The sequence below is a fragment of the Lithobates pipiens genome, unplaced genomic scaffold, assembly GCF_037356315.1.
Source record: "Lithobates pipiens isolate NorthernLeopardFrog02 unplaced genomic scaffold, aLitPip1_a1.2 Scaffold_1, whole genome shotgun sequence".
NCBI lineage: Eukaryota > Metazoa > Chordata > Amphibia > Anura > Ranidae > Lithobates > Lithobates pipiens.
The window spans coordinates 157,450,280-157,476,119 of NW_027507685.1; the positions used below are offsets into that span (position 1 = coordinate 157,450,280).

A 25,840-nucleotide genomic window follows, 5' to 3' on the forward strand; every position below is an offset into this window, starting at 1 on the left:
GGTGCCAATACTTTTACCCATCCCCGTGACAATAAAGCTACAATGATTTTTGGGAATTGCACCATTTTAGCATGCTGGAAAGAATTGCATACTATTGTCAAAAAGCTTATTTAAGCAATTACAATGTACAGATAAAAACCACTTGAAAAAAAAAACCCACTTATAAAGATTTATGAAAGACCCAGTAAATCTAACTTGGCTACCCAGTTAGATGCCTACAGTTGCTCATTAATTTTCTGACTGACCCTGGATTGAAGCCTGCAAAACACTTTGTAAAATTAAAAAAAAAAAATCAAATGAGGGCAAATTCAGCGGACTTTAGTAGAAATGTAGTGTTTTCTGGGAAGCATATCATTAGTAATTCATTTACTAAACATTCAAGCTGTTTTTAAAATAGAGAAGGGACAGGGCCATACCCCATCTTTACAGAGTCAGTCCACCCAAACTAGTATTTGTGTTTTTGAAAGATGCCTGAAGAATTAGGCCACTCAACAGTTTTGTATATCTCTTGCTACACAGTATGTTTGCGGTCCCAAATCTGCACACCTACATTGGTGATTATTAGGGTTCCTGCTCTCTCTGTTGGATGTTTTTTTTTTTTTTTTTTTTTTTAAATCATTCAAGAATTTATTGAGAGTTAAAAAGAAAAAGAACATGGTGCACAACTTGCAACAAGCAGATGCAACTGCATAAGTATTTTGTTATTACATCATGTATATACATATTACATTCAGGTCATGTATTTTAGCTATCTTCAGTGCAATCTATATGCATGGAACTCAAGCTTAGTATAATTGAATAAAGAATTGTCCTCCTGTAAGCGTGATTGGAGCAAAATTATTCAATTTGGTCTGAAACGTAACTATTGGCTTAATCCTTTAAATCAACGGCATCCACTATCATGGTTAATGCTGCGATCTGTTAGAAGGAAAGAAAGAGGGTGAGGTAAAGGTGTAGAAGGAAAGGTAAAGAGAAGAGGTCAGGTAATTTGCTTCTAGAGTGTTGACAAGAATAGACGAGCCAAGAGACCCTTGAAGGAAGGAGTCAAGGGGAGAGTCTAGCGGCTTCAAAGTCTTGAGAGTATTTAAAGGTCAACCATGGCTGCCAAGTTTTGTGGAATCTCTCCACAGTGCCCTTGTCTTGTGCCAGGGTGTCTTCCATTTCATAAATGTCCTCCACTCTGTTCAGCCACTCAGGGATGGAAGGGACCCGAGATGAGATCCAGTGCAGGGGGGATCAGTGACTTGGCAGCATTAAGAAGATGCTTTGTCAAGCAATGCTTGTATTTTTTAAAGGAGAATTTGGCTACGTGCAATAAGCAACAGGTGGTATTTAAATCTAAGTTGGTTTCGGTGATTTTTTGTATTAACCTCCGCACTTCTGTCCAGAAGGGGGTAATCAAGGGGCAGTGCCACCAAATGTGGATCAGGGTGCCCCTGTGCGGAATTGCATCTCCAGTAAACCTCTGGTTTAAGCACATTCCATTTATGAAGTTTATCAGGGGTGTTATACCAGTGTGTCAACAGCTTGTAATTCGTTTCCTGCATGTTCACACTGATCGAGCATTTATGTGCTAGAATACAAGCATACCTCCAGTTATTCTCCGAGATCTCCTCCCCCAGATCTGTCGACCACCTCCTCCTGAGTTCACCGGTCTCCGTAGGTCTAGAATGTTGTAGCCACACATAAGTGACTGACGTAGCCTTTGCTAAAGAAGTTTTGTCATGGCATATCGTCTCTAGTTCATTCAGAGGTCTGTGTAAATTTTGAGGGTTATAGAGTTTAGAGAGAGGTAGCTACGGATCTGAAAGTAGGTCCAGAGCTGTAAGTGTGGCAAGTTCTTCTCAGACTTGAGAGATGACCAATCTCTGAATTTGTCAGCTATATAGCAGTCCCCTGCCAATGGCGGGGTATTCCGTCCAGTCGATTGGAGTGTCATGTTATGTTTGCCAGGGATAAAGGCAGGGCTGTCTTTCAGTGGGGTCAGTGGGCTCGGCGAGGTGGTGATCTTATTTTGTTTAGCCAACGTGTGTAATATCCCCAGCGTGGTACCCGTGAGGGGGTGTCTGCGTACTTCGGGTGGGTGGTTCATCCAGGGGATCCACAGTGAGTACCTGAGAGGAATAGAGCATATGTCTGCTTCTAGAGAGACCCAGTCCTTCATGTGGTCATGACAATGCCAGTCAATCACTCTTGCTATGTGTGATGCATAGTAGTAGTGCTCAAAGTTCGGCAGCCTTATACCTCCCATTTCTTTAGGTGTGATCAGGGTAGTCAATTTGATTCTGGGTTTCTTCTGGTGCCAGAGGAATTTTGGAATAGTGGAGTTTAGGGTTTTAAAAAATGTCTGGGGGATCCTGACCGGCAGAGTACGCAACAAGTAAAGGAACTTGAGCAGTATAACCATCTTAATGATCGCTGCACGCCCAAAGGAGAAAAACCTCCCGTTCCATTTATTACGATCTCTCTCACAGCTCTTAAGGCGTGGCGGAAATTTTTTCTTGAAAATGGATTGCAATTGTGGGGTAAGCCAAGTCCCCAGGTAATTGAGTGTAGCGGGATCCCACCGAAATGGGGAATTAGTCTTTGTTAGTGTGAGTAACCCCTCGGGGAGCGAGACGTTTAAAGCCTCCGATTTCGAGTAGTTTATCTTTAGGTTGGAGATATATCCATAATGCGCAAATTCCTTTAAAAGATTGGGGAGAGTTACTGTTGGGCTCGTCAAGAAAAATAGAAGGTCATTGGCATATGCCGCCACCTTGAACTCCCTGTCCCACACCTGAAAGCCATGGAATGCGGCGTTGTTTTGAAGCTTCCTAATAAAGGGCTCTAGGGAGAGTATAAATAGTAGAGGTGAAAGGGGGCAGCCCTGTCTGGTCCCATTTCTAATGTGTACTTTATTTGATAAAATACCATTTATTTTCAATTTTGCCGATGGGTTCTGATAGAGGGCGGATATCTATGACAGCATGCGTGGGACCAGGCCCACTCGATTGCAAACCGCCAGCATAAAGTCCCATGCCACCCGGTCGAAGGCCTTCTCCGCCTCCGTCGAGAGGAGAAAGCCCTCGACCTTTCGCAGTTTTGCCGCATGGATCAATAGCAATGCTTTAGTGGCATTGTCCTTGGCTTCTCTGCCCGGCATGAAGCCTACCTGCTCCAAACCTATCAGCTTTGGAAGCAGCGGCCCCAGTCTCAGGGCGAGAATTTTTGCAAACAGCTTAACATCAAGATTTAGGAGAGAGATGGGCCTGTACCTAGCACACTCTGCCGGGTCCTTGCCCTCCTTCGGTATCACCACAATGTGTGCTGTGAGAAAATCTGGTTTCACTGCTCTGGGTGTGGACAGGGAGTTCAGAGCTCCTGCAAGGGGGTCAGTTATTATGTCAAAGAAGGTTTTGTAGTATGTGGCCGAGAACCCATCCGGGCCCGGGATTTTACAGTTTTTGAGCAATTTGATGGCTTGCCTAAGTTCTGAGGATGTGATTGGGGCTTCTAGTGTGGCAGAATCTAGGCCATCCAGGGACGGAATGCCACTATTGGCCAGATATTCCTGGATAATTAGCTGTCTGTCCTCCGCCATATGCGGTTGCCTATGCTGTGGGGGTAGATTGTACAGCCTTGCATAGAAGCTGCAGAAGTGATCGGCTATCGCTTCCGATGACACATCAAGATGCCCCTTAGCACTAATGCCAGCAATATTGCCGGCAGAAGAGTGTTCCCTTAACGCTTTCGCCAGGAACCTACCTGCCTTGTTCCCTGACTCGTAGTAAATGCGTTTTTTGAAAAACAGCATCCGTTTAGCTCTGGAATCCAGTAAGTGCTGTAAGTCCTTCCTGGCCTCTAGTAGTTGTTTAGCCGAGTCTATCGAGAGCGATTGTTTATGCAACGATTCTAAGGAGTTGATTCGTGAGATTAAATTCTTTATTTGAGCTTCTCTTTGTTTTTTGCGTCTGGAACCCATTGCGATCAATGTCACTCGAATAGTACATGTATGTGCCTCCCACACTGGCACAGGATCTGACTCCAGGGTGATTTTACATCTAAAAAACTCTGTCAGATTTTCGGTTATGGTGGGTAAAAGTGTCAGGTCGTTCAGTAATGATTTGTTGATTCTCCATGTTGGCTGTCAGCACGCGGATTTCCGCAGGTCCAGAGAAATGGAGACTGGGGAGTGGTCCGAGATCGTCTGGGTGCCTATATGTTCCCCCAGTCAGCCTCGGGAGGTCCCTTTGTGAGATGAACATGTAGTCCAGCCTAACATACCGAGCACGCGGCATGGCGAAGTGTGTGTAGTCCCTTCCGTCTGTACTAAGGAAACGCCACGCATCAACTAGTTGTAAAGACTGTAAGAGGGACTTTAGTTTCTTAAGCGTCCTATAGGTAATGCAAGTTTTCCCATTGGAAGTGTCCATGAGGGGATTCAGTGGGACATTAAAGTCTCCCCCCAGTATCAGACAGCCAGCTGCAAAACCCTGGAGTTCTCTGATAATGCGTTGACAAAAGGCGACATGGGCTTTGTTTGGAAAATAAACGTTTGCTAGGGTTACAGGGGTACCCCCATAAGAACCCTGCCACAAATCTGCCCTCCGGGTCACATGGATGTTTTATTTATTTTAGGACAGGCGTTGTGGGAGGGATGACCAAAAACTCTCAGGTGGACAAGAATAGAGGGCAGGGAAATATCTATATGTGCATTTCCATAACATACAAGAAGCCACCAATGACTAAGATATCTGTATTGGGTGGACTGTCTAAAAGAAATACCACACAGCAACAGATTTGTCTTGGCAGCTTATTCTGGATCTAGTCATTATCCTTGACTTTTCTGATTTCTGGGTGTCTAAAGCACAGAAATATAACCAGCTCAGCTTCACAGTCAATGACTTAACTACCCCTCCAAGCATGCATTCTTAAAAGAGTCCAGAATTTTTTTGTAATTTCTTTTTAGAAATCATACTTACCTATGCAGCATCGGCCCGAAGCTGCATTTGTCCCCTGGTGCCTCTACAATGAGAACTGATCAAACACCGCCAATTGCTCCGTTTTCAGAGCTCTGTAAGCAGAGAGCTGTAAACTGTCAGTCACAGCTCTCTGCTCGCTCATTGAAGCACTGGGCAGTGAAGGGGGCGGGGGCAGCTGGCTCAGGCTCTCATCGGCTCGCTGAGAGACTGAACCGGGTGTCAGTCCGGGCACCTGGCAGATTGCGACTCCGCGGTCATGATGGCACTGTACGACAGCAGTGAAGTCAGCAGAGAGCAGACTTCAGCTTGCTCTCTGCTGAAAACAGGTCACAGGAGTGATAAACGAACTGCACTTCTGTGATCCACAGAAGTACCGCCAAACAAGCTTTGGCTGGACTTCTCCTTTAAGCTTAAAAATAAAAAAGTTTAAAAAAAAGGGAGCTTTGGAGAAGGGCATTTAGCTTTGTGACAAATTTCCTTAAACATAAAAAAATGCCTTGCATTTAATTCAAAGTGACAGGTCCACATTAAAATAATAATAATAAAAAAAAAAAAAAATAAAGTAAAAAAAAGGGAAGCGTAGGAAGTCTTTAAGTTAGTGCTTCATCTGTCCCTGGCTTCTGTTTGTGCATGTTATTCAGCCTGTTATAATTTGCTGGTGTGAGCTGGATGCGATTTCGAGGATTTACTTGTCACACATATGGAAATAGTGCGTGTAAAAAATCTGAGTCAGTTTGTGGCATTTCTCTTTACCCTCGAGAAATGCCAGGAACTTGTGCCAGGTCTGAGGAGTAGCAAGCCTCCCAGACTAACAATGAGTGCCAAGTAAATGGAACTCTTTGTTACATGGAGCACAAGCACCAAAGGAGAATGGTCAAAATACAGAACAGTTTTTTTCAATAGAACTTCCTTTCAATGACGCATTTTTCCCTGTACAGTGATCAATTCAAAAGGTGTTAAGAGAAGCTTAGGAAGTGTTACAGAACTGTACAGTGTTACAGTTCTGATAAAATGATATGGGATTTACAATGTGCTACTTACAAAGAAAGTATAAATAGCAAGTAGCGGCTTTCTCTGGACATACGTGGACAGATCACATTTTCACTTAAAAACAGAAGTATGGGAGTCCAAAACAAAAAAAAATTTATACTCACCTAGGTAGATGCAGCATCAGTCTGATGCTTCATCTGTCCGCCGCCGGTTGTAAGATCAAAAACGGAGTGATCAGCCTGCAGAGAGCTGGTGACGGTTGGCCAGCGGCTCTCTGCTCTCCCCTCTATCGCTCACTGGAGCTCTTGGCTGGGCAGGGAACAGGAGCGGCTGGCTCAGGTTCTCAGCATCTCGCTATAGTGGATCCCAACTATATGGTCAAGCGTTTTTCAGAGACTGAACTGGTTCTGTGATGTCAGCCAACAACGGGCTCACTGATGGCTGAAAAACGGTCACATGAGTGCAGAACAAACTGCACTCCTGTGATACTGGAGCCCCAGCATAATCTTGCTCTTATATGCTGCATTATTTCCTATAGTTGAGGCTGTATCCCTCTGGAAGACTGGGAGCCACCATGAGCATGGGCCAGACATAGAAATGGATGGAGCAAGCTACGGCCAAGCTGCGATAGGAGCTGGGTGTAGCTGGGACTTTTTAAATAAGCTGTCCATCATCAGGGGGGTCACACAGCAAACAACTTGGGAGTGGGTTGGTAGGTTAGTATTTTGCCAAGTAGTCGCCACTCAGCTAGAAACATCTGAAGGACACCTTCACCTAAAGTGCAGGCGTTTGGCGTTTTTTTTTCCGCCAGTAAATGCTGCTATCCTGTGTGCATTTTTAACGCATACTGTTTGACAGTCTTATTGAGTTGAGCAGCCTGGTTGGTAGGTTGAGCTGGGAATTTTCTCTGGCTTTGTCTATGTGCTCCGTGTTATGAAGGCCAGGGGCAGGATCAATCTGTGTGTTACTGAAGTAAATATTGGTGAGGGGACACACTGGGCACCTTTGCTGCCATTGCTGGGTGCCCAGGGTGCCCAGTGTGCCCTTGTGTCTTTAAGGAGGGTTGGGCCACCTCCAGGCCCACCTGCCACTTATATATGCATTAGAATGCATGTGCTCCCACTGTGGAGACTCTCATAAATATACAAGGGTTAGTACTGCAAGTAATACAGGGTGCTGTGAGGGAGCCTCACAGCTTACGTATGCATTTACAAATGTGTGCTAACTTTACCCCTGTTTTTATCGCAGACTGTTGGACAGGTAAATTGGGTTGGTAAGTTGAGCTGGGAATTTTCTCTGGTTTTAGGGATGGCCTTGCAATTCGCCCGGTGGTCGGTTCGCGGCAAATTTGCGTGTTCGCGATTCACCAAACCAGCGGACTTCTGGCGCTGTTCGCGCGGCGGACATATGCGTTTACATTGTGTAAGAACTTTGACCCATGAGGGCACATTCATCATGGGGTACAGGACAGCCAATTGAGACATTTCAGCACATGGATAATTGGACATTCCCCCTACCTTATAAATAGACCTGATCTGGCGGTCATTTTACATTCTGTCTTTTGTCAGTGTAGGGAGAGGTTGCTGTGGGGAGCAGGGACAGACTGTAGTGACACAAATCACTAGCTATTAGGTCCACAAAAGTCCTTTTAAGGACTGGTATAAGTGTACAGTATATAGGGTTCTGGTGCACTGCTGCTGATTGCTGTGCTGCTGATTGATTCTGCTGCTGTCTTTTGTAAGTGTAGGGACAGGACGCTATGTGGAGCAGGGACACTCAGTTTAATTACTAGCTATTACTATTAGGTCCACAAAGGTCCTTTTAAGGACTGGTATAGGTGTACAGTATATAGGGTTGTACACGTATAATATACTTTCTTTCAAATATAGAAAGCCAATTATACTTGACTGCTGAGCTGAGTGCTGACTGATTCTGCAGCTGTCTTTTATAAGTGTAGGGACTGAGGGACAGTCTGCAAATCACTAGCTACTAGGTCCACAAAGGTCCTTTTAAGGACTGGTACAGGTGTACTATTTGGTGTGCAGTATATAGGGGTGTAATACACGTATAAAAATACTAGCACATATAGAAAGCATAGTATAGTGCATTTCCACTGTGCAGCATTATGACTGCTGAGCAGTTCGGCAGCGATACTACAAAGAGTGACAAACGCAATAAAAAAAAAGTATTATAAAAAAGTATTATAACTGGTGTGATAGACCAGTGGCCCCCAAAAATGACAGATTGAAGCGGGCAGTTATATACCTTCTTCCACCTTCTTCCACATACATACTGCACTTCTCTAGAGACTTTTGTCACAGGGTCATTTAAAAAATGACAGGCAGAGGAAGAGGCAGGCCCTTCTGCAGGGGTGGTAGGGCAGGAGCAACAGACTTGAGCCAAAGTGGCAAATTGCAGAAGATGCATACGATTACGTCAAAGGACGCACCAGACTTGGTTGAGTGGCTCACTCAGCCTTACTCTTCTGCACCCTCCTCACCCTCTTGATCTGCACCCTCTTCATTCTCTGCTGTGTGCACCCCCAAAGACACTACCACCAACACCACCACAACCATATACCTTCCGCATTTCCTATACGCAGCCATTCTTGGCATTGGATCTGGAAGAGGAGGTAGCAACAACCGCCACTCAGCAGTCTGACGACAGTACCCAGATCAGCCCAAGGAGGTTGGTCCCCGCTGTTGCTGCCTACTCTGAGATCTCTAATTATAGCGGTGGGGAAGGTGACATCGATGATGACGTGTCTAGTGATGTCACGTGGGTGCCCACAAGAGAGGAAGAGGAGGAGAGTTCAGAGGGAGATATGGACCAGCAGATAGGGAGGAGAAGCAGGCGGAACTTACATTGCACAGGAGGGACAAAGCAGACTGCTAATGTATCAGGAGCGAGGCATCAACCATGTACGGTCACACCTGGCGCTCCAAGGACGCCGGCACATGGCTCCACAGTGTGGGCTTTTTTTTAACGTGTCTGCTGCTGACAATAGTGTTGCCACCTGCAGTCTTTGCAGTCAAGGCATAAGTCACGGTAAGCCCAACACTCACCTAGGGACGACCGCCTTAAGAGGGCACATGAGCTGCCATCACCGAGCCCAGTGGGAGCAACGGAACACACAAAGCCACACTCCAGGCTCTAACCGTCCAGCCTCATCTTCTACTTCTCCTCTCTCCTCACAATTGTCCTCCACTCCACCTTCCATCATGCCATCCTCACGTTTTTCTGCAAAAAGGCAGGCTTCCGTGGGCCAAATGTTCGAGCGTAAAAAAATGAGGACGCCGGATAACTCTCTTGCCCAACGGTTGACCAACGGTCAGAACTGATAGCCCGCCAACTACTACCATATATACTGGTGGACTCGGAGGCCTTTCGAAAATGTGTGGCTATTGGAACACCACAATGGAAGGTCCCAGGAAGTATTTCTCATAGAAGGGCACCCCAGAGCTATATGCCAAGATGCATCTGACCACAGACACGTGGTCTAGCAAACACGGGCAGGGAAGGTATATAACTTTTACTGCCCACTGGGTGAACCTTCTGACGGCCGTCAAACATGTAACCCATGGCACCCGTGTAGATTTGGTTTTACCACCACAGATTGCATGCAGGCCTGCGTTCACAGGCAGATCAGTGGCTAACAGTTGGTAAAGTGGTGTGTGACAACGGTGCCGATCTGCTTAGCGCATTGAAACAGGGCAAAATTACACACGTGCCATGCATGGCACACATCTTAAACTTGGTCGTGCAGCGATTCGTCGTCGCTTTTTTTTCACCGTGCCAGCGGCTGCTCATGCACGACACATGCAGACTTCTGCGCCCATTTGATGAGATCACCAAACTGGTCAGTCGCAGCCATCGCGCCATCAGTGACATCATACCTTATGCCTTCCCTATGGAGCGTGCATTGCGTCGTGTCATTGATCAAGCCATGGAGGAGCAGGAGCAGGAAGATGAGGAAGTCGCAATGCTGGATGAATTCCCAGGGGGGGCTACTCTATCTGAGACAAGTCAACAGGAGTCTGAAGAGGAGTCAGAGGAGTATGGTGCCGGGGCGGATGAGGAGGAGCAAGAAGAGCATGCTTTAAACCTTTCTGGGATCCCTGTTTTTGTGCGTGGATGGGGAGAGGAGAACGAGGAGGATGACATTATCCTGGATGATGAGCAGGAGCCAGGCCACCACACAGCTTCCAGCTTAATGCAAATGGAGGCCTTCATGCTCCAGTGTTTTAATAGGGACCCCGTAAAAAAGCATAAAGGTCAAGGACCAGTACTGGGTGGCAAAGTACTTAGACTCCCCGTACAAACACAAAATGGCGGAAATGTTACCACCATTACAGAGGGCTGTCAGAATGGAGCACTTCCAGGCCTTGCTTCAAGAAATGCTGCATTCTGCTTTTGCATGCGCTGGCAGAGGAGGAATTCCCACTCCCAGAGAAAGAGTTGCGGGTTCCAATCCAACAGCGCCTGCAAGAAGAGGGCGGTTTGAAGATGTGTTGGTGACTTCTGATATGAGGTCATTCTTTCAGCCGACCCATCGACAGGTCTCAACCGGATCCAGCATCAGGGAACGCCTAGACCGACAGTTGTCCGACTACATCGGGTTAATGGCCGATGTGGACACTCTGAGGAGTGATGAACCCCTGGACTACTGGGTGGGCAGGCTTGACCTCTGGCCAGAGCTTGCCCAATTTGCAATGGAACTGTTGGCTTGCCCCTCATCCAGTGTCCTGTCCGAAAGACCCATCACCCAAGCAGTACGGGGTGGCTGCTGGCCACGGCATACTATGACACAGACAGCAGTAGCCCGGTCATATGTGTGCCCCGGAGCATATAGCTCACCGGCGGCCCCTGGAATAGATGGGGCATGTCGTGGCCAACCCAGCGCGTAGCTAGGGCCTGCTCATGCTCAATGGCCAGGCTAGGGAGACTACAAGGATCTGTATTATCCAACCTGTCAACCAGCTCGGCTGTTGATTGAAGATCACAGGAATCAAAAATGCAGAAAAAAGAAAAAAATAATTGTAGAAAAAGTGTTGCTGTTTTTAACACTTTCTGCCTAGTCCTCTCCTAAAGGGGCGATATAACCCTCAGATCAAGAAGAGCTGCTGTGTCTGTCCATGAACTATAGAGAAAAGGGGTTCTCAGACCATTATATTAACAACAAATGTAATAGGGGGAACTGGTTGACAGTAACGTCTGGATAAAAATTACAGAAGTGAGCAAGTAGACTTTGTTTCCTTTGTGCACTTTAAAACAGAATTGCAGCCAAGCAATGGGTATTTCAATATATACACATGAAATAAATGAACTTTAAAACAAGTCCCCTGTAGCTGCAGCCCAGTGTGGCATAATGGTTTGCAGCAGAAGCTTAAAAGTTTTATCTTCTCTTGGTAGCGCACCTTCACCCTATCACTTAGAAGCCTGCCAGCCGTCTAATCTCTAATGTAAACAGAGACCAAGAGCACAAGAAGGTGGGGAGCAGAGTACCTCACTTCCTTGCATTTATTTTGAACTTTTGAGGATGAATTGCTCCACAGTGGGTGCAACTTCAACAGTCAGTGAGGGAATATTTTAACGGTTATGTTGAATTTTTTAATGTTCATAGTATAGCCACAGTTCTATAACATTCCTATTACTAAAATCGGTGCATTTTCTACTCTAAACGATTGTTGTTTTCATTATTTCAGCATGCTTTTTTTCATGGTAGCATAGTGGAGGGTTGCAAAAATGTTACAGACATTTTGAGTGGGTTCCTTTACTCCAATCTTTGTATGACAGAGGGAGTCGCAATGCTCAATAAGAAAATTGCAGCACACACAAATATCCATCTGGCCTTCCCTTTTGTGTGGAAGGATTTCCAAACAGGGTAAGTGAGGCCAATAACTAATTACAGCAGTAATATAAGCAGTATGGGGAAGAGAGCTCAGCATGAATTTCATGCAGCCAAATCTTTACATTGGGTATTGAGAATCATTTTGGTGTGGAAATTTTATTTAATAGTGGTGAGAGTGGGCAGATATGGCTCTAATTTCTTAGCCATGCCCTTGGATTAGAATAAATTACATGAGTCTATAACAGACATTAGTGTTTGGAATCCACCACTCTTACCTTTGGTCCTTCTGCTCCAGGAATACCAGGGAACCCCTTTCGGCCTAGATAGCCCTAAAAAATATAAAAAAGAAAAACATGCATTGCTTTAAAAAAAAATATTATTTGCCAAACAGTAAAGGCAGCCCAAATACTGTCAAACATAGCAGTGTGTACCTACAAACATTTAATAAGTCCTACCCTCATAACACTTCTGAAAGCCTGGAAAGGCTCAAAATCGTCACTTCTGATGGTTAATAAAGCTGGGCCCCTTGCAGCTCTAAGAGACACACGGCAGCTGTGTATTCATTAAAAAAATCATTTGTATGCTTTAAGCACAGCCAGTATAAATAGATTCATTTGACTGGCTATCAGTTTTTGGAATAGGCTTTACAGTAGGACTCATGCTGAGAGAGGGAGGGGCAGGACAGGGAGCCAATTGGGTGTGCTACATGCACATGTGTTGAAAAGGAACATACTAACAGTAATGCAGAGCAGAAAGATAGCCTTGCCTGTCTCCTGCTGCTTCTTATTGTCCAATAAGCAGACCAGGGTTGGAAAGAAGACACATTTCTTAACTCAATGTGGTGTACCTGTGCTGTGTGATGGGGCTGTGTAAATCTCCGGCTTCGACCACAAGAAATACAAATCCTCTTGAAGGTAAAACAGCTCCCTTATAAGTTTTTAATATGTGTCACGGAATGCCCGGACTTCTACTTCAAGCTACCCATCAACAATAACAAATAAATGCCAATTTTTTATTTTTATTTTTAGAAAAATTAACATCAACATGCATGCTTGTACCCAGTAAAGGAGGAACACTCTGCAGTCATCCTGGGGCACCAGCATTACTTATGCCGCGTACATACGATCGGAAATCTCTTCGGAAAAAGCTCTGATGGTTTTCCCGACAGAATTCTGACGAGATTTTGCTCAAGCTATCTTGCATACACACGGTCACACCAAATTCCGACCTTCAAGAACGCAGTGACGTACAACACGTATGAGGGGACAATAAAAGTATATTTTCGATATACTTTTATTTTCTTATTGATACACTTTTAATTGTTTTATCTGAAGAAATTGCAGGGCATGCAATTTCCTATGGAAATATTTCCTATCACTGTTCTACGAAGAATTATTTGAGTGTTTGATATACTTTTATTGTCTTAGTGATGCACTTTTATTGTTTTATCCGAAGAAATAGCAGGGCATGCAATGCGTTTTTATACTGCCTAGAACTGGATATATATTGACCTTTAAACATTGCCTCTTTCAACCATATATTTCATTGAGCACCTTTGCACTTTATTACGCACAGAATTTAGATTCATAGCGCAGCACTACCTTCACTTTACAAATGTTAGAATGCATGCTTTAGCAGTCTATTTTGTAATAGAAATTATGTCCAACTAGAACTTGAAGAGCAAACAGTGTTACATTTTATCAATCCAAAGAATACACAGAAATTTGTAAGTGGTTGTAAACCCTGTTACACCACTTGTACCTACCTTTAAGTACTGTAAATATCTCCCAAACCTACACAGTTTAGGACATATTTACCATAAATGCTTCCGCAGACGTCACCGACGCCCTCCGAGCCGTTACTTCACTAGCAAGTGTGTGCATGCGCAACAGGGATGTCACGCGACACTGGCCAATTACAGAGCCAGAGTCTGCGGTCCCGGAAGGAAGAGGAGCGAAGATGGATGCGGCCACCAGCGGGGACAACACGGGCTTCATTTGCAGGTAAGTGCCACATAATGGGCTAGAATGTGATGCAGGGGGAAAAAAGGAAGTAAAACCCATCAGGGTTTACTTCCTCTTTAAGAGACCCACCTACACAAAACAGTTAATGATTTCACCAAAACAACAAAACCTACTAAACTGTGCTCTGTGTACTACTACACAAACAGTCAGACCCCGTTCAAACTTGAGCAGTGCTACTGCGTCATATTTTCAGTGCTTTTTTGCAGGTTTTTATAGTGTGTTTTTGGAGCAGCTCCCGTTCATTTCAATGGGCCTCCCTCCACTCTAAAAAAAACAAGCTAAAAAAGTCATATACCAAATTTTGGACACAAGCCAAACGCCTTTTTGTTTTACGCATGTAGCGCCGGGCTCCTGAAGAGCACGCAGCTGGACCGAATCGGTGGAAGATGTTGGCCATGAACAAACACAGGAAAACCGTGAGTACCATCATAAGGAATTATCCGCCAGCAGAGGAATTTCAGGATTCAGAGTTAGACTCCAATTCTAATGCAGGGGATGATGAGTATTTTGATTGCCGCGAGTCTGACTTTTAAAGAGAAAAATAAAAAGGAACTTCCCAAAACCTACCAAGGCTTGCAAGGTCTCAGAGACTTTTAAACAAATGGGTGGCAACGGAGTATGGACTAGAGTTCTTATATGTGTCCAGGGAGATAATGGACATATTTGAGGAGAATTGTGAGAAGTGGTACGCAGAGGACGTCTGGAACTACCTTAAAGTTCCACAGCCACTTCGCAAGAAGGCATTTTGTCCAGAGATGTATGAACACTTTCTGGGTTGTCTACAGCACTGGAGCTATGGTCGGCATATCTATGCAGATAAAGTTGTCATTTGCAGGCAGACAAAGATAGTGCAGTTTACTTCATAACAACCGTGGATGAGAACGGAAGAGACTTGACTTTGCCGGATGCACGATTTTACTGGTGAAGAGTTACTTCAACGGAGTGTCTTTGAAAAAAAAAAAAAAAAGAAGAGTTTTCTTCTCTTTGCCTTTCCTACAAGTACAAGAACTGTGGGGTAGATAGATAGGTTAGCTGCTAGAGAGCTGCGTGTCGAGACTTATTTTCAGGGAAAGGACTTATAATTATAGGGACTCTGACCACTAGGTGGCATGGGTCGGCACAACAACAAGAAAAAAAAGTTGGTTTTATTGTTTTAGAGAAAGAAAAAAAAGTTTTAAGTTTAGAGGAGAAGACCCCATTGAGACTGAGATGGGATCTTGCCTTCCAAGACTAATATATTTTGCGTTTCTGTTTGTGTGTTTTCTTTTCAGGATTCACCAAGATCGTCTATCAAGCCGCTGGAGAGTGGGTGGTGTAGATAGGCAGGATTGGGTGGTATGTGTATAGTCTGCTAATGTAAACTGTTCTTCTATGACAAAGTTAAATGTGTTTCACGTTTCCTTTCCTTCCCTTCCCTTTCCAAACCCCAAAAGTTCAGGTACTCAAATTTTTGTAGTGTTAATGTTTTTTTAGTCAGACGATGAGGACATCGTCTAATTAACCTGGGAGAGTGTGTAGTGCCGGGCTCTTGAAGAGCACGCGCTATGTTTTTGTCAATTAAAATGTTCCTAAGACCATAGTTGGGTTTTAGGGTTAAATACAGTAAATTATGGTCTTTGCATCAGTTTGGCTGGACTGCATTATGTTCTGCCTGGACATACAGTGGTGTGAAAAAGTGTTTGCCCCCTTCCTCATTTCCTGTTCCTTTGCATGTTTGTCACACTTAAGTGTTTTTCGGAACATCAAACCAATTTAAACAATAGTCAAGGACAACACAAGTAAACACAAAATGCAATTTGTAAATGAAGGTGTTTATTATTAAAGTTGAAAAAAAATCCAAACCATCATGGCCCTGTGTGAAAAAGTGATTGCCCCCCTTGTTAAAACATACTATAACTGTGGTTGTCCACACCTGAGTTCAATTTCTCTAGCCACACCCAGGCCTGATTATTGCCACACCTGTTCACAATCAAGGCATCACTTAAATAGGAGCTGCTTGACACAGTAAGGTCCACCAGAAGATCCTTAAAAGCTACACATCATGCCGAGACCCAAAGAAATTCAAGAACAATTGAGAAAGAAAGTAATTGAGATCTATCAGTCTGGAAAGGGTTATAAAGCCATTTCCAAAGCTTTGGGAATCCAGCGAACCACAGTGAGAGCCATTATCCACAAATGGCGAAGACATGGAACAGTGGTGAACCTTCCCAGGAGTGGCCGGCCGCCCAAAATTACCCCAAGAGCGCAGCGACGACTCATCCAAGAGGTCACAAAAGACCCCACAACAACGTCCAAGGAACTGCAGGCCTCACTTGCCTCAGTTAAGGTCAGCGTTCATGCCTCCACCATCAGGAAAAGACTGGGCAAAAATGGCCTGCATGGCAGAGTTCCAAGGAGAAAACCACTGCTGAGCAAAAAGAACATCAAAGCTCATCTCAATTTCTCCACAACACATCTTGATGATCCCCAAGACTTTTGGGACAACATTCTGTGGACCGATGAGACAAAAGTGGAACTCTTTGGAAGGTGTGTGTCCAAGTATATCTGGCGTAGAAGGAACACTGCATTTCATAAAAAGAACATTATACCAACAGTAAAATATGGTGGTGGTAGTGTGATGGTCTGGGGCTGTTTTGCTGCTTCAGGACCTGGAAGACTTGCCATGATAAAAGGAACTATGAATTCTGCTTTCTACCAAGAGATCCTGAAGGAGAATGTCCGACCATCTGTTCGTGTACTCAAGCTGAAACGAACTTGGGTTCTGCAGCAGGACAATGATCCTAAACACACCAGCAAGTCCACCACCGAATGGCTGAAGAAAAACAAAATGAAGACTTTGGAGTGGCCTAGCCAAAGTCCTGACCTGAATCCTATTGAGATGTTGTGGTATGACCTTAAAAAGGTCGTTCATGCTCGAAAACCCTCTAATGTAACTGAATTAGGACAATTCTGCAAAGATGAGTGGGCCAAAATTCCTCCAGGACGCAGTAAAAGCCTCATTGCACGTTATCGCAAACGCTTGGTTGCAGTTGTTGCTGCTAAGGGTGGCCCAACCAGTTATTAGGTTTAGGGGGCAATCACTTTTTCACACAGGGCCATGATGGTTTGGATTTTTTTTCACCTTTAATAATAAACACCTTCATTTACAAATTGCATTTTGTGTTTACTTGTGTTGTCCTTGACTATTGTTTAAATTGGTTTGATGTTCCGAAACACTTAAGTGTGACAAACATGCAAAGGAACAGGAAATGAGGAAGGGGGCAAACACTTTTTCACACCACTGTAGGTGTGGGTGTCACCTTTGGCAGGCATTGGTACGCAGTCTGGTTGGATGCATTGGGTACCAATCTCTCTCGCAAAGCCAATCAGCGGGTGCGCTGTCTCGCTGTCTATTCCGGGAGAGGATACTTAAGGTGCTGAGGTCATGTGGTTCTGGGTTCCGGTCCAGAAGTATGTTCTGAATCCCTGGTCCTCCTGACCAGCCCCCAGAGGCCCTTTTGGCCAGGGGTGCGGATCCATCCATTTACGAGTCTCGGGGCTGGCTAGCCCGAGGCACAGTAACTGGAAGGAGGGTTCCAGGGTGGTCCGGTGCCGTCTCGGTTTTGGAGAGGCCCAGCAACTGAGAATGCAACCAGGGGAGGACTCTTCGGAAGAGGGCAACGCACAGGGCTGGCTGCTTGGTAAGAGTCTGGAAGCTAAGCTGGAAAGGACACCAAGGTGAATCCACATTCTTATGGTATCGCTGGACCGGCTCCAAGATACTGGTACCGTATGAAAGTTCCTAGTTTCATCCTTCAGTTACAACCAAGTCTGTCACCTGCCTGTTGCTAAATCCACAAAAAGGGGATTTATCCAATAGCTGTAACATCCAGTTGCGAATGGCTATTCCCTGGATTGTATAAAGAGACATTCAAGTATTAGCAGTTCCAAGAGTACCTTAGCTTTACTACCCATACCCTCTATTCCCTACTGAGAGACTGTGTTCTGTTCAAAGTCTTGAAAATAAAAATCCCTAAAGTGGATTCAAGTGTCGGTCTCTACAGCATATTGGGCCATCGACCTCAGGAAATCCCTAGATGAGCAGGAGGAGAAGGAGGTAACAGTAAGCCCAAAAATAACCAGCCGCTCATTCGGGGGCAACCGCTACCTGCATTTGGGGTGCCATTAAAAAATAATGGTACCGAAAGCGCATTGTGTGTTTTTCAAGCATTTGCAGAAACGCTTGTTTATACCAGTGTTTCCGCTATGCCAAGGTGTGAGCAAGGCCTCAAAAAGTCTCCAAGTCTGGTTTTCTCTGAAGTCGATTGCAGCTTAAGGACCCCTGTAAACGGGTGTGTCCAGCCCCTGTGCTTCCCAATGTTTTAGTTCTTTAAGCTCCATCCAGCCACAGCGTATTTCAGCCTGCGGTAGACTGACAGGCGGTAAGTAGTGGGGCTCAACACTGCACCAGTGCCTTCTGGGGGGCACTAAAATGCTAGGATAAAGGTACAAGGGCTAGATGCCCATGTGCAAGGGGTCTACACTGATTTATAAGAAAATACAAACCTTTCCTTCAAGATGTGAGGAACACATTGTCCTAATGTCTATGTATGGATACTCATCTGACTAGTCCCCACCTTTGCTCTGCTTCCCTTTTCCATTTTTTCTCCTATTAGTGTTTGTCTATACTTTTCTTTTCCAGGAGTTTCCATACCTATGCAGACTACCGTATTTATCGGCGTATAACACGCACTTTTTCCCCCTTAAAATCAGGGGGAAAGTCGTGGGTGCGTGTTATACGCCGATCCCCACTGTCTGTGAGGATAAAATACTGAGCCAAGCCGAATACACAGTAGAGTCGGCTCGGTCTTTTTCGGCAGCGCTCCCTCCAGAAACAGCAGGGAGGCGGGACTACAAGCGGAGCCAAGCAGACGGCTCGGTCTTTATCCGCGGCGCTCACTCGGTCTGTCTCGGCGGCGGGATATTTAAACATGGGCAAGGGTGCAAACGGCGCTGGACGAGTTGGAAATGACACTGGCAAGCTGCAAATGACACTACTATGCAAGGCTGCAAACAGCAATGGACAAGGCTGCAGATGCACACTGATAAGGCTGCATTGACGGGCATTTAAATGTAAGTTTTTTTTCCATTAAACTTCCCTCCTAAAACTTTTTTCCTTAAAATGCCCTCCTAAACTTGGGGTGCGTGTTATACCCCGATAAATACGGTAATTCTGTATGCCTTTCTATCTACCTATTCCATATCACCCCTAAGTGTGAATAATCTTCCCTAGAGACCCCGTCAATTCTCAGACAATCCATGAACCACAATGAAAAACAAGTAGCAATAAACACAAAATCTGAAAATGTATTACTGAAAAGACATTGTTAAAGCTGAACTTTAGGCAAACTGCTAAAATTACAAGTGAAATACAGACATTGGAGCTGTGTTACCTATCAAAGGAGTGGTTACTTTGTCCAGGTAGTCTGGGGAGTCACATAACCCTGCAACAGCACAGGTATTGCTATGACCTTCATTTCTCTACTCTAGATAACCATTGCAACTTGGATAGGGAGTATAGCAGTAGACTAACAAACTCATCAATCTATTATTATCCATTTCCTCTTCAGCACATGTGCATTCAGCAAAGCCCAACTGGTTCAGCGTACTGTTGTGTCACAGTGTGAGTGCACAATTGTGCAGGAGGGATTAAGGGAGACTGATATCAAGATAAGTGGCAACACAAAACATTAGCTGCATTATTATTATTATACAAGATTTTTGTAGCACGTAGCGGTTGTACTGTACATAGTGAAGACAGACAGTACAGTTACAAAACCATTCAATACAAGAGGAATCTGAGGGTCCTGCTCATTCTAATCTAAATTAATTTTTAATATACAGTATAACAGCATTCAATTGAGTTTTTAATCTGCTAGGAGTTTAGCTTTATTAACAGTACATTTTCTAATAAACCAAAGTATATCATACCAGGCAAACTTGCTAGTTTAAGTAATGCAGTAGGTGATCGGTGAACCACGTGTCTCAATGAGGACCACTATTCCCATACAAGATATGGAAAACAAGACAAAGACAAAAAAAAACCCAGTGCCTGACTTGTTGCTCATGGCCACAACACATCTGACATTTTGTACAATCTAAATCAAGAAGCTTTATACAGTCGATTTATGAAGGATGCAAAAATGTTCGTGAAAGAATTCCCATTTTGTCTATACTTCAAAGCAGATCTTTGCTGCAAATAAACCAGCAACTTTGCAAGTGTCTTGCTAAGCAGAGCAATCAAAGATAGACTGTTAGCAAGCCAAGATACAGAGGTGACAGAGAAGTAGCTGGCCACTGGTGACAGCAGAAGGAGCTGCCCATGAGTATTGAGGGGTGGACAGGTTCTCAGTGGGGCACACATTTCACCTATATCTGCAACTGCCAGCCATAATTACCTAATTAGAGGCATTTCAGTGTGAAATGACAGCAATGCTCCAGACATAAAGGGGCTTCTATTCCTGCCCTATAAATAAGGCCTGTGCTGACTTCACTCTGGCTAGGGTCATCCGTAAGCGTCTATATTAAGCTATAAAAACCTTTAGCAGGAAAATGCTTCTTTTCCCACTAATGTCTACGAGAAAAGAAAAACGCAAAAACACAAGTTTAGTGAATAAACATAAAATAAATTTGTACCTCCAGGCCAGGAGCTCCTGGTGGCCCAAGTGGTCCCTCTTCTCCCTAGAAAAGAAACAAAATGACAGGTCAGATAGAATTAAACCTAGACTCTCAGGTTAAAAATTACAGCTTCTTAGAATATACGTGCCAAGTCAGGAAAAAGATGTTGTTATGGTTTTTTTGCTGCTCCTACCATCCATGTAATTAATGGATGTCCGTGAAAAAAATAGAGATGATAACAGTCTTTGCGTTTACCAATTTTAAGTTAGATTGTATTACAGTAAAACTATGGGTTCTATTGTCTAGAATAGCCAAATGAGTTTTTCCATGGTGATGGTCTCTTCTATTTCCAACATTCTCCTTTAGTGAAAGGTTTCTCCACTCAACAGCAATACTCAAAACCAAGGTGTCCCTAGAGCAGGGGTCTCAAACTGGTGGCCCTCCAGCAAAACTACAAGTCCCATGAGGCATTGTAGGGCTAACAATTACAAGCATGACTCCCACAGGCAGAGGCATGATGGGACTTGTAGTTTTGTAACAGCTGGAGGGCCACCACTTTGGAGACCCCTGCCCTAGAGCAACATTTCTTAACCAGGGTTCCTCCAGAGGTTATGCAGAGTTCATTCATCAGTGGTAAACGACCTCCTGCCTGATGGTGCCTGGATAGTTCTGGGGTCAAAATCACTTGACAGAGCCACTAGGGTGGAGACAGTGGTGCCGCTCTCTCCTCTCAGATAAGCAACCACAGACACCAATGAACTTTCAGGTGTCTGAAAGTAGGCATTTTTCACTGGAAATACCAAAATAAGGGGCATTTTTCCCACTGACTACTAATGAAAGAGGGCACTTCTCCCATGGAACATCGGTGTAAGAGATAATTTTCTACTTATCAATGTAGGCGGGCCTTTACTATTGACCATTGTATAGGAGCTCTTTTCCACTGACCAGTATTGTAAGGGGGCAATTTTTCTGGTTATTTCTTGTTTAATTTTAATTTATATCACCAAAAAATGTTAGAGCAGAAAGGTATTGAATTGTTCTGCCTTGAGTGTCAAATACATTAGTTATGTCAAAATATTTACTCTTACCGACATGCAACTGGGACCATCTGTCACAAAGAGGATGGTCCCTGTCTCAGTTCCACTATATAGATTGTTTCCAAGGACCACCTATATCACACACATATTTTAAAGAAATAAGAACTTAGTGTTTTTTTTTTTTTTAGTAAGTACAAATGTTGACTTACTAAAAAATGTTTTTTTAGTAAGTACAAATGTATTATAAGTTAGAGTAAAAGTATAGTTATAGCAATTTTTGCTGTGTTCCCTCTTAGCGATCTAAGGGATGTGACTAGAAACCTTCTTCACAACTACAAAAAAATGTGTATACCGCTGATGAGGAGTGGCTGATCACAGGCTTCGCAGATTCCTGGTGTTGGTTTGGCTCGTTGTATTGTGGCAAATCAGCAAGAAAAATAAAATGAATCACCACATTCAAGTTGCAGCAACTTTTCTTATTTACTGAATACCACAGAGTCTAATGAATTATTTTCTGAATCACTTCTGACCTACTTTCCATCTGTTGAGATAATTTCAGTGAGCTTTATAGAGAAAGTGGGGATGATTTACTAAAACTGGAGAGTGCAGAATATAGTGCACTAGTGCATGGTAGCCAATCAAATTTTAACTTCAGCTTATTCATTTAAGCTTTGACAAAAAAAAAAAAAAAATGGAAGCCGATTGGTTTCTGTGCAGAGCTGCACCAGATTTTGCTCTCTCCAGTTTTATTAAATCAACCCCAGTGTGTTTTCAACAATCACTCACAGGCCTGCAATGACAAAAGATCAGAAAAGCAGCACTTCTAAGAAGGTAGCAGAACCCCTGTGTGTAACAAACAAATATGGCCACCCTATATACATAAACACTGTCAAACGGATAGCATTTACACAAAAGTGTAACAAAATTAAAACTGTCAGATGTAAACAAATATTTAAAAAGACCATAGATTCCCCTTAATGTGTTTATTTTATATTATAGCGATATGCAAATATATACCACTGTAGGCCCTTAATCCCTACCAGTAGGCATGCAAAGCTGCACCAAACTAACAGGGGTTCTGAAAAATCAGCAATACGCTCCAACAGGTGTCTGGAAAATAATTCTGTGACCTGATCAGTTGCTTTTATAGTAATCAATACTCACGTCAAGCCCAGGCTGTCCTCTGGGCCCTGGGAATCCTCTTGCTCCTGGCTTTCCCTGCAAACCAGCAAAAAGAAAGAGGGTTTCATAAAAATAAAGGACAAATCTCATAGGATCTCTACAGACGAAGGAGAGCGAAGTGAAGGAGAGCCAGCGCTGCTTTGCCATGGGAAGGCATCCAACATCAATTTCATAGAAGAGAGAGTTTTGGAGAAGCCTCAATACAAACAGTAAAGATGCGATCTCTGCCAGTACAATCTCCAAAAATCTCACTCTCAATCATTTGTTTTGTTTTTCTTCACTGGTCAATAACAGCTTACAACAAGGTATTCCACGTTATGAACATCTCACCTTCAAGCCCTCTGGCCCGTTTTGTCCTGGTGGCCCAATGTCTCCTGGAAAACCCTTCAAGAAAAAGAGAAGAACATTACACCTGCGTGATTAGCACTAAAAAAATTTATAAATAAATAAATAAATAAATCATACAGCCTTTCTTCCTCAATTATTCAAAATAAAACAGAACAGTCAAAGACTTTGGTGCCTGTCCTACGAGCAGTCATATGAAACCAATTCTGTACTCATGTACTCTGATTCCCCAGATCTGTTGCTTAAAATGGAGTGTAGAGGCACTTTGCAAACAATTATCACTAATGTATCTATTGCAGAAGAAGTTTCGTGGCTAATTTTGTGCTTACTGAGAGAGTTAAGCGAGGGCTCATTTTCTACTTTTCTTCTAAGACACAGATAAAGAAAGCTTTGTGCCACCATTAGCTAATGCTTATTGTGACCATTTGCTGTAACAAGACAAAAAAAAAAATTCTTTTTAAAACCAAAGTGCAATATTCTGACAAGCTTTAGTTTAATGAACGTAAAGATCTAAACTGGTCCACCCACAGATGATCTGATGTACTGACTATAGAGTTCAGACCCTCAAGATCCCCAATTGTAAATAATGATTACAATTTTATTGAGAAATATGGCTAATTGACAGTAATAACAACAATGCTAAACATTTGAGATTCATATCATAACCATGAGAATAGATACAATCGTTGAGAATATTATTGACAAGGCGTAACACCCAACAAGTAAATGTCTCAGAGACGAGAACTAACAGTGACTACAAGCTCCCCACAGCTACGCATTCAATTGACCACTTGGGCGGCTATAATAATGGAAACCAGTGAAAAGGATAGAAGAAGGCAAGCCAAGCAACCAAGCAGGCTTGACAAATCATAGGGGAAAAGCAAATTGCCCTCAAGGTCCCTAATTAGCATTTCCACTGTTCAATGCAAGTCATATATTATATATATATATATATATATATATATATATATATATATATATATATATATATATATATATATATATATATATATATATATATATATATATATATACACACACACATATACAGTGCCTTGCGAAAGTATTCGGCCCACTTGAACTTTTCAACCTTTTGCTACATTTCAGGCTTCAAACATAAAGATCTAAAAAAAAATTTTTTTGTGAAGAATCACCAACAAGTGGGACACAATTGTGAAGTGGAACGAAATCTATTGGATTTTTGAAACTTTTTTAACTAATAAAAAAATGAAAATTGGGGCGTGCAAAATCATTCGGCCCCCTTGCATTAATACTTTGTAGAGCCACCTTTTGCTGCGATTACAGCTGCAAGTCGCTTGGGGTATGTCTCTATCAGTTTTGCACATCGAGAGACTGAAATTCTTGCCCATTCTTCCTTGCAAAACAGCTCGAGCTCAGTGAAGTTGGATGGAGAGCGTTTGTGAACAGCAGTTTTCAGCTCTTTCGACAGATTCTCGATTGGATTCAGGTCTGGACTTTGACTTGGCCATTCTAACACCTGTATACGTTTATTTGTGAACCATTCCTTTGTAGATTTTGCTGTATGTTTGGGATCATTGTCTTGTTGGAAGATAAATCTCCTTCCCAGTTTCAGGTCTTTTGCAGACTCCAACAGGTTTTCATCCAGAATGGTCCTGTATTTGGCTGCATCCATCTTCCCCTCAATTTTAACCATCTTCCCTGTCCCTGTTGAAGAAAAGCAGGCCCAAACCATGATGCTGCCACCACCATGTTTGACAGTGGGGATGGTGTGTTGAGGGTGATGAGCTGTGTTGCTTTTACGCCAAACATATCGTTTTGCATTGTGGGCAAAAAGTTTGATTTTGGTTTCATCTGACCAGAGCACCTTCTTCCACATGTTTGGTGTGTCTCCCAGGTGGCTTGTGGCAAACTTTAGACGAGACTTTTTATGGATATCTTTGAGAAATGGCTTTCTTCTTGCCACTCTTCCATAAAGGCCAGATTTGTGCAGTGTGCGACTGATTGTTGTCCTATGGACAGACTCTCCCACCTCAGCTGTAGTTCTCTGCAGTTCATCCAGAGTGATCATGGGCCTCTTGGCTGCATCTCTGATCAGTCTTCTCCTTGTCTGAGCTGAAAGTTTAGAGGGACGGCCAGGTCTTGGTAGATTTGCAGTGGTCTGATACTCCTTCCATTTCAAAATGATCGCTTGCACAGTGCTCCTTGGGATGTTTAAAGCTTGGGAAATCTTTTTGTATCCAAATCCGGCTTTAAACTTCTCCACAACAGTATTACGGACCTGCCTGGTGTGTTCCTTTGTCTTCATGATGCTCTCTGCGCTTTCAACAGAACCCTGAGACTACCACAGAGCAGGTGCATTTATACAGAGACTTTATTACACACAGGTGGATTCTATTTATCACCATCAGTCATTTAGGACAACATTGGATCATTCAGAGATCCTCGCTGAACTTCTGGAATGAGTTTGCTGCACTGAAAGTAAAGGGGCCGAATAATTTTGCACGCACCACTTTTCAGTTTTTTATTTGCTAAAAAAGTTTAAAATATCCAATAGATTTCGTTCCACTTATCAATTGTGTCCCACTTGTTGGGGATTCTTCACAAAAAATTTAAATTTTATATCTTTATGTTTGAAGCCTGAAATGTGGCAAAAGGTTGAAAAGTTCAAGGGGGCCGAATACTTTCGCAAGGCACTGTGTGTATATATATATATATATATATATATATATATATATATATATATATATCACACACATACATACACACACACACACACACACACACACACACACACACATGTGTGAAGGA

The 25,840-nt window shown here is 43.4% G+C and overlaps 1 protein-coding gene across 3 annotated transcripts in view; it reads right to left on the reverse strand.

Annotated features, from left to right (window-relative positions):
• Nucleotides 1-25,840, reverse strand: part of COL27A1 (collagen type XXVII alpha 1 chain) — a 752,882-nt gene that overhangs the window by 356,236 nt on the left and 370,806 nt on the right. For all 3 annotated transcript variants that reach the window (XM_077478787.1, XM_077478785.1, XM_077478786.1), the window contains exons 20-23: nucleotides 23,036-23,089; nucleotides 22,688-22,741; nucleotides 20,505-20,549; nucleotides 12,081-12,134 (exon numbers count right to left, since the gene is read on the reverse strand). In XM_077478787.1, the coding sequence (XP_077334913.1) occupies nucleotides 12,081-12,134; nucleotides 20,505-20,549; nucleotides 22,688-22,741; nucleotides 23,036-23,089 (207 nt within the window). The remainder of the gene's footprint in view (nucleotides 1-12,080; nucleotides 12,135-20,504; nucleotides 20,550-22,687; nucleotides 22,742-23,035; nucleotides 23,090-25,840) is intronic.